Source organism: Diaporthe citri (genome assembly GCF_014595645.1).
Source record: "Diaporthe citri strain NFHF-8-4 chromosome Unknown scaffold_5, whole genome shotgun sequence".
Classification (NCBI taxonomy): Eukaryota; Fungi; Ascomycota; class Sordariomycetes; order Diaporthales; family Diaporthaceae; genus Diaporthe; species Diaporthe citri.
In genome coordinates, this window is record NW_025064850.1 from 274369 (window position 1) to 286307 (window position 11939).

Consider the following 11939-nt stretch of genomic DNA (forward strand, 5'->3'; position numbering starts at 1 on the left):
GACATGCCCGCATGCCTGTTTCCAATCGTCGGCTCCCCTACCGAGAATAAGACCGCAGCCGATCTCGCCCTGACCACAGCCCCGCACCCCTCCCCAAAGAGACTGCTTCTCCAGGAAAGGATTCCCCTGCTGACAGTCAATTATACGGGCGCAAGATGTGCAAGTAACCAATGTCGCGCTTGCGGCAAGTGCGTACTGGTGCAAAAGAACGAGGATGTCTGGTTCACTGCACATTCAATCAGACCCGTTATGTACAGAGATGAGAGTCACACCCTTCCAACCGTTTCAACTCTGCACATATTGTCTTCTGTGGCAGGGTTTTTTTTGTCGTTGAAGTTGAATATTCCGTGTATTGCAAAAGTATATACTTACAATCTAGTTGATTTTAATGGCCTGTTGTATCTTGTGTGACTGACTAAATGTAAAAGCAACTGAATGTCGCGTAATAAGAATAAAATAGATTTTTCTCGTTGGGAAACACCACGTCCTTGGGAAAGCATATCTAGAATTATAACCCAGGTTTTTGTTTATTGTACTTTTTGTCTGTCGCAAAAGTGATCAAGTCTGCCGTTGGCTGCCTTGAGGCAGCAGCTACACGCACATACCGCCTTAAACCCTAAAGTCAGGATCCACAATCCAGTATAATACCGAGTCAGCGTACGCCCACCCAGCTTCTACAGTACGCCCACCCAGCTTCCAGCGTTGGCCCACCCAGTACAAGGAAAATTAGCTGCATCCGCATTAAAATGCAAGTACTGCGGGGTTTTTAATAAGCCAGGGTAGCTATTTTCCAATTTAAGCAATACTTTAAAAATACAAGCCTAAAAAGCCCAGAGGGCCCCAGAGCGCCCAGAGCGCCCAGAGCGCCCAAAGCGCCCAGAGCCCCCAGAGCCCCCAGAGCCCCCAGAGCCCCCAGAGCCCCCAGAGCCCCCAGAGGGCCCCAGAGCGCCCAGAGGGCCCCAGAGCGCCCAGAGCCCCCAGAGCTACCTTGGAAACGAGTCAACCTAAAGCAATTTGGAATTCACGGCAATCGGGAGTCTTCTCAGGCTGCGCATCTCAGGCGAACCGCCTTGGATTACATCACGATCGCGATCGCCATGGTCAGCTTACTCTGCCTTGGTAAGCTGAGCTGAGGGACTGAAGAGGAGGCAAAGAAGCGGATTGGCTGATGTCAGTCTGTGCGGGTTTCCAGCTGAATTGTATTCGTTTCTTCTTGCATAGCGCAACAATATGTGAGCTACGAATCACAAAATATCATTATGAGCCAGAATAAACCACATGAGTATTGCATTTGACATCTCTTGCCAAGAAATGGTACCTATTACACCACAATAACCCTTCCATTACACCAATGCCCTGAGCTCGTCTTGGATCCCGGTACAATGTACATCGCGTAGTTTACACAAGGTGCCTCTGAGGAGTGTATAGATCGCCATCGCATAGCCTCATTCAGGGAGAATGAGCTCTACAACAACTGGTCTAGTCACAAATTTGCTGACAATTCCAAGAAAACCTCAGTCAGCTTCCGGAAAACCAGAAGCGTGATCGTCGTCGTGAGAATTGTCAACGGGATGGATCGACTGTGTTCGCGCTCAGGCATGACATCCATGACGGCGGCTCGCATTGCGAAGAGTTATTCTGGAAAGCCTGAAAGTCAGGACTTAGAAGACGGATGAATGTAAATATCTGCCAGTGAACCACGCTCATTGCTCTCGAAATGTGAACAATCCCCATCATCACTGGCATCATTCATTCCATCTTCCCAGCTCTGGTCAACTTCTGATTAGGAACTTGTGATTATCAGACTACTCTTGACAACCAAACCTCTCAACTTAACTTACAACCTCGGCCAAAATGCTGTTCCAAAACGTCCTCCCTGCCGCCGTGCTTCTTGTTGCATCCACCACTCAAGCCGGTTGGTAACTTCAAGAACTTTCCCAGCCCCTTTCTCACCTCCAACCCAAGTATGACCTAAGCTTGGACTTGGTTGTCACCGGCTGACTTTGTTCTTGTTTCCAGCACACATTACCTGGCGGAAGCACTCGACGACCACGTGCGAGGACTCGGGCTCCGACAATTGGTATACTGCCGAGCCCGGGCAATGCAACGACCTGATTGAGTCGGACCACGGCATCGAGATTTGGACCGACGACAGGAACTGTAATTGTACGTTACGTACCCAGCGTATCATACTGCTTGCTGTTTCAATTTATGACCCATGCTAATCGGCCGGTGCAACTATAGTCTACACATACCCCAACACAGACTGCTCGGGCTCGCGACAAAAGACGCTCGACGGGCGAGGGTGCCACTCCCTGCAGGGGAACAACTGGGGTCTCCGCATGGAGTGCGACTAAGTTGAAGTTAGGTAACGGGCTGAGGCTTTGGGCTGGATCTCTTGTCCAGTCAGTAAAGCTGCTTGTTGTGCACAGGAGACAAGAAGCCTGGGGACAGGGTCTCGGAATGCGTCGAGTTTATCTAGGAACAAAGCAACAAAACAGCGTTTTGGGATGCATGATGTTCGCGATGGCTTCAGTTACAGCTCATTTCTGCCCCCCCCCCCCCCCCCAGGTTATAAAAGTCTCCCAATAGGCCCATTGCTTTAGAAACTCTACTCAGAATTGAACCCACCTTCGTTTCAAGATTCTGCTCCTATATGACACATCTGCTTTTTAACAGATCACATCCTTTCTCACCCTGCTAGCCCCGAAATTCTGTCCCTTGCGCCAAAGCATTCCTTCCCCCCCCCCCTCGGAGTCTAGCAGAGCGTGGTACCTATCCTATCTACAAGCTCAATACACAAATGGCTATTCCAATCCACAACCAGCGTGATGGTTAGTGGCATAATCCTTGGAAAGCTGAACTGAAAACCTAGGAAAGAAGTAATTTGTCGGCAGGCAATAAGAAGGCGCAAGGTAAGTAAAAGATATCAGCCAAATTCTTAGTGTGTACTTTTACAGACTGACAAAAATGCCTATCTTGCTAGCTACTAAGTTAGAACCGATGTCTAGCGTTCTATAGTTTACGGACACCAGCGTCTCATGCCCGTCGGAGTTAGCGAAAGACTGCTAGGTATTGTATAATATGCTTTGTCTTCTGCTCGGCGCTGTTTGCAATTGTCCCGAAATCAAATCACTAGCTGAATTACACTATTTCAAAAGGTAGACGATACACGCTGAAGCTTCGCTCACGCTGCACATTTGCGAACCTGTTTTGATGAGGATGTAGTGTTATGATTCAACGAAATATTACCTTTCAATGAGCTGGAACACCTTGGGATGGTTTTTAAGTTTGTATTGCTTGGTGAAACTCTTGGATCTTAAAGAGATTCCAAAGAGAAAGAGAAAATAAGTTCAAATGAAAAAAGAAGAGAAAGGGGAGGGGACTTAGCGAAACTCCCAGACGGCCCCTGGGTATATTCAATCTGTGGGGCTCGGGTAGAGAGACACCAAGGTCTGATGTGTATGCGGAATCCTTACCTAGACAAAGATCCAACCACAACTTCCGTCTATACCCCAGTATACATCGGGGGCTGCGTCCTTGAGTGTCAGACGCTCCAAAAGCTCGTGAGGCTCCAGAATCGATCGATTGCCTTCGTTTAGTTTACACTGAGGCTGGTTTTTGCCATTCATGAAAACATAGCAATGCCCTTCAAGGAGAAGCTTGTCCGCCGCGTCACCCAAGTACACTGTTATGTGCCAGTCAGCGGGCGGATGCATGCCGGTCTTTCTTCCGGTGCGATTGTCGCGCTGTGTGTACGTGTTGTGCTGTTCCTTCCTGATGATAACACAAGACATTCCAAGACGCTTAGCCTCCATCATAGCAATATCTTCACATTTCCGCACAACGGAAAATGCAAGCTGGCGGTACCCAGAAGACTTTGTCCAGAATACGTCCACGTCCGTTTCATAAAGGTACTTGCCGCAATCACAAGGCCGCGGGGTCTTATTATAGCAGTGCCGACACTTCTTTTGCCCTCTTTGCAAACTGGGTTCCAGCACTTGCTCTTGACCATTCGTTCCCTTGGGGATTGGGCGGGCTTTGGTTCTATCGATCTTCGTCACACCATGTACGTATTTGGCATTTTGCTTGTTTTGCTTTCCGTTTTGTTTGGAATTAGGCTGCCCTTTAGGCGGCTTGTCGCTTTTCAGTGGCATGGTGAGAAATCCGTTGAAATCTTTGTAGGTGATATAATTAACGCAGCGTTTCGTTTATTGATGATCTCCTTGGTATCCGCCTGCAAGTCGAACTTTTTTCGAGACTCATCGTTGAGTCGGACATGAAGGAGAGAGTTTCATATATAACCCCAGTACAGCAAGTCAAATCCTTAGAGTAAAATTACTTGCCGTCTTGGAAGAAGAGTACTTATTCGGCTTCAATGGCATACTAATGAGGTGAACAATTGTTTCTTTATAATTAAAATAATTAAGCAATTGTCTCTCTCGAAAGCCTTATGGTTATAGAGTCTTCAACAATTAAACCGCCAGAATCTGTGACAAAGCCTTGAGGTAGCAAATCACTTGACCGCAGTGTCTGCCGTGCCGCCTGTCAATGTTGAGCATGCCTGGAATCCTTTTGTCCTGTTTGAGCCAACAACGGAGTTTATCGCTGGTAGCTATCCGTTTTGTGTCAAAAATATCATTTCTACGGTACAATGGAACGGGGGGATTTCTTTGTTAAAAGTTGCGGCAAGTCTAAGCCAAAAGACTTGCCAAGTGTGCATTTCCAGCTCCATAAGTAGCCTCGACTCTTCGAGACTTGTGACAGATACCCAGAGCATGTGCAGAAGAGTATCTCATAATCGCTAAAAATTCGAACTTGAGACAACAATCGACATTGAAACAAAAAAGACACAGACACCATGGATGCCCAACAGCTTCGACCGGTGTACGTGAACGACTTCGGCTATGGCGAGCGAGAAGAAATTCAAGACTACAGGCCGGGCGGACTGCATCCAACCCACCTTGGGGATCTTCTTGGTGAGGATGGTCGATACAGGATCGTACATAAGCTCGGAAATGGAGGCTTTGGGACAGTCTGGCTCTGCCGCGACACTGCGGAGAACAAGTGGGGGGCACTCAAGATTCTACGGGCTGAAGACTCTACAGAGGACTGTGCAGATTTCAGGATCTGCAACATGTTTGGGAAAATGGACCCAGAGAATAAACAGCTCCGTGACAGCCACATCGCATTTCCCACTGATCATTTCTGGCACGATGGCCCAAATGGCCGACACCTGTGCGTGGTCATGCCTTTGCTCGGCCCGAACATTGTTGGCGTCGCTCGAAAGTACGAATACCAAGAAGCACCGTTGAAAGATATTTGCCGTCAAATCGTTTCGGCCATGTCATTCCTTCACAAGAATGATGTGTGCCACGGCGATTTCCGACCACAACATTTGTCACACGGTTAAGGGCTTGGATGATGCCAGCGAACAGGATATACTCATGGCATACGGTAGGCCACAGTTATTGTGCATCGTGGACGGCGATGAGTACGAATGGGAGCACGAATCGTCAGCGAGTGATCATGGCGACAGAGAGAATATGTCGGACCAAGACAGCCGGAACCAAGATCAGGAGGATATCTGTGAGTCGGACGATAACGACGAATCTCAGACTGCTGACGAAGAACAACAATCAGACGCCCCACAGAGCGAGGATGTCCAGCAAAATGATGTGTCGATGCATAACGACGCTGCCGAGACAGATAGTGAATCTGAACAGGGTGAAGTTGACTACGAAGGCACCGAGCACTGTCCCAGATACCTCGTTGTCAATGCGTATCTCGGTGGTGCCTCGAAGTACATTTCGGACAATGTCGCTGTCATCGACTTTGGAGAGTCCTTCCTAAATTCTCAACCTCGGGACTCCACTGGTATCCCATCTGGCTACTGTTCTCCGGAGGGATTCTTCGACGGCTGCGGCGATCTTGGGTTCGCCAGCGACGTCTGGGCACTTGGATGCACTCTGTTCGAAGTGAGGCAAGGCAGCTGTCCATTCGGAAACGGCGATATTTGGTCTCTGATGCCTCATTGGGAGGATCTCAGTGGCCCTATGCCTGAGCCATTCAGATCGTCACTGGCAGATGATGCCGAGGTCCCAGAGGACCCTCAGCAGTGGGCGTCTGTCGACGAAGAGGAAAAGGATGATTGGACGCGACAGCACATGCTTCCAACCGGAATCTCTAGCGCGCTGCTCCAGAGCCTTTCAACAGAGATTCAGTACTTGGTTCCCTTGGCGGAAGGCGAGGTAGCGCCTACTCCCCCACCACAGGGCTACGACATCTGGTGCGCCCCTGGGAACAAGGTTCTATCCGTGTCTATATCGCAGGGAGAGATATCTCTCCTCTTTGATTTGGCGAAGAAAATATTTTCCTGGGCTCCCGAAGATCGTCTACAGGCGGCCCATGTACTTCAACATGCCTGGTTTCAAGACATGAGCGCATCAAACGAAACGCCCTCAACAGAGGCTGTTGGTGAGGACAAAAGGGCTGAGCCAAAGCACCCACAGGCTCCAGAACCCACGGAACCAATGGAGGAGATGGGAATGCCACAGCTCGCCTTGCAGTACACCAACGACAGCCTTATGGCTATGGCTTGGCGGGAAGGGCTCCCATCATTATTCCCTACCTTCTTTCGTGCTCTTCGGCGGTTGTGTGGATAAAGCCTACATCATACTAGCATTACTCTGCCGGCAGAGGTTTTAGGTAAGTAATTTCAACACAATTTCCGAGTTCTGCACCTTGACCCAAATTCTGATGTGGCACGCACACGTGCTGAAAAGATGATCTCGAGAATGCTTTCAGTGATTATAGTTCAACATATAGGACTCTACAAGATTGCGAGAGCATTAGCCATTTTTTGCATCGAATCCACGTATTCTGTTGCACTAGAATAGGAAATTGGACTCCAAAACGAAGGTGTGTAGAAGTACAATGAGAATGAATAAGACCTCAATATCATAGATAAGGAGTTGCAAATAGCCAAACATAAACTTCACGCTTAGGTACTGTATTAAGACGCACTCTCGAGTTGCATTCTGACAAAGGTTTAACTTCAGCATGTACTAGTGATGCATAAGGCTTGTAGTAGCTGCAGAGGTCGAGTACTATTGCCAAGCGGCCTGGAGCGGAGCTCGGTATTCCCTAGGGGAAGCTTGTTCTACATTCAGCTGCCTAACTAAACACTTCATGAGTTTTGCACGCACTTTTGCCTAAAACAGTGTCTGCTACCTACAAATGCCCGGCCCAGCGGAACACGTCCTGGAGTTGGATCGGGAAGCAGATACGAGCAACGCTAGAGTGACGTTGTTTCGGCGTGAACTATCCCGTATTTACGCGCCTTCAATGTAACCTACAGTGGGGCCGAAAAAGTCTTGCAACACTGCAAAATCCCAACTGTTAGATTCTAACCACTGCACTACATCAAAAGGAACATGCTCCAGCTAAGCTAAAAGTACAAGGTACTTATGAATCTAACATACCCCCTCAGCTTAAAAGAACTTCTTAGTAAAGAACTTTTAAGCTGGATAAATATGCTTATAATTCATTCCCCACTTTAATAAATTAATGCCATAACGCTTAAGGGACTGTATTTTCTGGGTATATTATTAAATTAAACCTTAAACCTTTAAAAATAGCTACGGCTTAAAGCAATAAAACTCTTAATTATTAAATTTTAATTATTATATTATATTAAAAAAAACATGTTTTACTTAAGTTAAAAGTATAAGGTATTTATAATTTTAACATTAATTATTAATAATAAATATGCTATTCTTAAAAATAATCTTATATCCCATTTAAAAAATAAACTTTAATATTAATCTCTTATTAAAATATTAAGCTTTTCTTATAGGAAACTAAGTTTAAAAGAATAATTTTTAAATTTTTCTTTATAAAATAAGCTTAATTATATATTTTAAAACGCTATGTTTAACTAAGAATTAAACAAAATAAAGAAGTAAAATATTAAGGATTTTTATAACTTTTATATAAAATATTAATAATAATTAAATATTTTAAATTTAATTCTTTTATTAACTCTTTTTTACCCTATATACGGGGTAGGATAAGATAAGAGATAAGAGATAAGAGATAAGATAAAGCGGCCCATGCGGAGGAGGTTCGCTAAAGTGAGCGAGCGGAGCGAATAAGCAAGGACAAACCTTCTTCGCGCATACTCTTGTTATTTTCTTACTTTTTTAAAAAATGAATGGCTCTTGTGAGCTTTAAAGAAGCTATTTATATAATATATAATTTAATTTTTTTAAAATTTAAATGAAATAATATTAAATGTAATTTATATTTAAACATATTAATATATATTAATTGTAATGGGCTTGAGCTATTGCCCAAGCCGTAATACATGCCTATATCAGGCTTATATTGCACTCAACCCTTTTATGTAATAAGGCATATACTTAAAAGATAAATCTAGAGTTAAGCCCTTTTAAGGCTTAACTTACTTTTTAAATATTATAATTCATAACTCCTTTTAAATACTTTTTAATAAACGCTTAAAGCTAACCTTTAATATTAAATTGTAATTTTTAAATTATATTAAAAAAAATACTTATATTATAAAGGTAAATAACCTTATATTTAAGATATTAACCTTTTTATAAAATATATAATTAAGAATTTCTTAACTTACTTTAATATTAAACTATAAAAATGCTTAAAAAGCGCTTTAACTTTCTTAGCTATTTATAATAATATTTATTAATATTAATAATAATGCCATTATATTTCTCCTTGCAATAATGCTTTATTAATTTATAAAGCTTAAAATGCATATAAACTCTTTTAATTTACCCTTAATTTAATATAAATTACTCTTAATTAAACCTTTATTTAATAATATTTAAAATAGCTTTCTAGCTTAAAAGATAATAATATAATATAAGCTATAAATTAATATAAACTTTATTAAGAATTTTTAAAAGTATTAAAATTTTTTATAAAATTAGTTATTTATTAAAATATAATTATATATTATAGCATTTTATAAGTAAGGTAGGCCTTAAAATAATTTTAATATAAATAAATTCTTTAAATACTTAAAATATTATTATAAAAACCTATATTAATAAGTAGCTGCTTTAATTAAGCTTAAGATATTTTAAATATAAAATTATAATAGCTTTGCTTAATTTTATATTTAATTTAAATAATTAATAATATAAGCTAAGAGCCTTAAGTAATTAAATAAAGTAAAGCTAAATTACTTTTATAATTAGCTTTTTTTATAGCTTTATAATAAAGCTATTAAAGTATTAATTTTATATATAAATTATAATAAGGTAATAAATATATATTATTAAATTACTTATAAGTTAAAAATATAAAACCTTAAATATTAATAATATATAAGCTTATTTTTATATTTTTTAAAGCCCTTAACCTAAGGGTAATAAGCAATAAGTTAAGATATAATAATAATAAATATAGCTATAACAAGTATAATAAGGGGCTAGGGCGTTAGGAATAAAGAGCTATAAGGGTAGCAAAATACCTTTTCCTCTTAGTTAATTAATAACTAAGCTAAGGTACTTTAGGTTTTTAAATTTAAAAGGAAGGCTTAATAAAAATGCAAAGTATATTTATATTATAATTAATAGGGGTACTTTATAATAAATTATAAATTTCTTTTTATAGCTATGCTAACTTAAGTTTAGGTTATAAAGTTAATTATACCTTATAAGGAAGATTTTATTAATTTTAAAGGAAAAAATTAGCTTTTAAGCAAAGTTTTATTTAAGAGTATAAGCCCTTTTTATAAGCTTAATTTATATAAAAATAATATTAATAAATATAAAATAAATTAAATAAGCTTTTTTTCTTAATTTTTATTATTATAAATTATAAGTATATTATTATTACTTAAATAAATAATAAATATAGCTATTATATTATTATAAATAAATAATAAGTATAAAAAGCAAAATTAAAGCTAATAACTTTATTTATCTTAAGAAACTTAAAGATAATTATTAATTTATTATAAAGTTAATATATTATATATATAATATGGCTTTCTTTAAATATTAATATATAGCAAGCTCTTATTTTAATTTATATAATTTTAAATATAGCTTATCTCCTTTTATTAAGCTTATTTTAATTATATTATTATAATATCTTATTAAACTTAGCTTATAGCTATATAATAATTAATGCAACTTAAGGAATAATTATAAAGAAAGAAAGTTAATAAAATATAAGTAATTTAGCTTAATTAATTTTTAAGGTAATTATAAAAGCATAAATAAATTACTTATCTTATAATAAAATAATAAATATTACTTTAATAAAAATAAGCTTAAGTAAGATTATATAAATTTTTTAAATTATAACTTTTTAAAAAAGAGATAATAATAATATAAAGCAATATAAAGCTAAATTTTTATTAAAAGAAGTATAAAACTTTATTAGCCTTTTTAATAAGGATTAAGCTTTTACCCTTTTATTATATTAAGGTTAATTTAATTATTATATTTATTTATTATTAGCAAAGAATAAGTTTGCGTTAATATTATTATAGGGCTTATTATATAATATACTTTAAAATTAATTATTTAAGTTATAAAAATAAGTTATAAAACTTTATAATAAAAGCTAAATAAGGGCTAATTCCTTACTTATAACAGCCTTAACTTTTTTAATGCATAAAGTAAATAAAAAGTAATAATTTTATATAAATTATTATATCTTTAATAAAATAGCTTAATAAAATTATTACCCCTTCCTCTTTATTAAGAAAATATTATGCTTTTTTTTTAATGCTTAATAATTTATAAAGTTAAATATTTATATAACCTTTTATTAAATATAAATAATAAAAAAGTAAAAGCATTTAATAGCATTTTAAATTTAATTTAAGTTATTTAAATAATTAATTTACCCCTTTAATTTATTTAATATACTTATTATATTTTAATAATATATTAACTTAATCTTAATTAATATCTTAAAAAACTATATAATGGTATACTTAAATAATATATTAATATTTTCCTTAAGCTTAAGGAAGAATTATATAAAAAAGGTATAGAAAGTTTTATATTACTTATAAAATATTAAATTAAACTTAAATTAAGATAAATATAAATTTATAATAAAGAAGATAAAGTACTTAAGCTATATTATTATAATTAAAATAAATCTTTAAATAAATTTAAAAAAGGTTAAAGTAATTTAAAAATAAAAGGTATTATAAATAGTTTATAGCATTTAAAGCTTTATAAGGTTTATAAACTTTTATTATAACTTTATTAAAAACTTTTTTAAAATTATTAACTCTTTTTTTTATTTTATTATTAAAGGAACTTTTTTTTAATAAAAAAGTAAGGAGGATAAGGCTTTTTATTACTTTAAAGCAGCATTTATAAAGATATTAATTTTAGCTAAATAAAACTTAAATTTAAGCGTAATAATAAAGGTAAATTGCTTAAAGATAGCTTTTAATGCATGCTTATTAATTTAAAAAGAAAAGGCTCTTTATTTAATTACTTATTACTTTATAAAGCTTTTTTTAATATAATAAAATTATATTATTTATAATAAGGAGCTATTAATAATAATTAAGGCCTTAAAGGTATAATTACTTATATTTTAAAGTATATCCTATTTATTTATAATATTTATAAATTATAAAGGCCTTAAATACTTTATTAATTTTTAATATTTTTTAAAGAAGCAAGCTTAATAAGCTAAAACTTTATCTCTTTTTTACTATAATCTTTAATATTACTTAAGAATATAAGCATAGCATTTTAATATATTATTATGATAAAAATAAAATAAGATAATCTTAAAAAAGAATTATATAATTAAGATGCTTTAATTAATTTTAATAATAATTTTTAATACTTATATTATTATGCTTATAAGGCTGTAATTATTTAATAAATTAATATTAATTATGCTTTAAAATA

At 36.6% G+C, this 11939-nt stretch overlaps 2 protein-coding genes across 2 annotated transcripts; both read left to right on the top strand.

Annotated features, from left to right (window-relative positions):
- Nucleotides 1–1854: 1854 nt before the first annotated feature.
- INS49_010794 (uncharacterized protein) lies at nt 1855–2357 on the top strand (the record flags this gene model as incomplete). Its single annotated transcript, XM_043171517.1, has 3 exons — nt 1855–1915; nt 2020–2166; nt 2245–2357. 3 exons carry the CDS (start codon nt 1855–1857, stop codon nt 2355–2357), a joined length of 321 nt encoding a protein of 106 aa, XP_043023262.1.
- A 2504-nt stretch (nt 2358–4861) lies between these two features.
- On the top strand, nt 4862–6441 carry INS49_010795 (uncharacterized protein; the record flags this gene model as incomplete). The annotated part of the gene is made up of 3 exons (XM_043171518.1): nt 4862–5289; nt 5462–6289; nt 6402–6441. 3 exons carry the CDS (start codon nt 4862–4864, stop codon nt 6439–6441), a joined length of 1296 nt encoding a protein of 431 aa, XP_043023263.1.
- Nucleotides 6442–11939: the final 5498 nt, after the last annotated feature.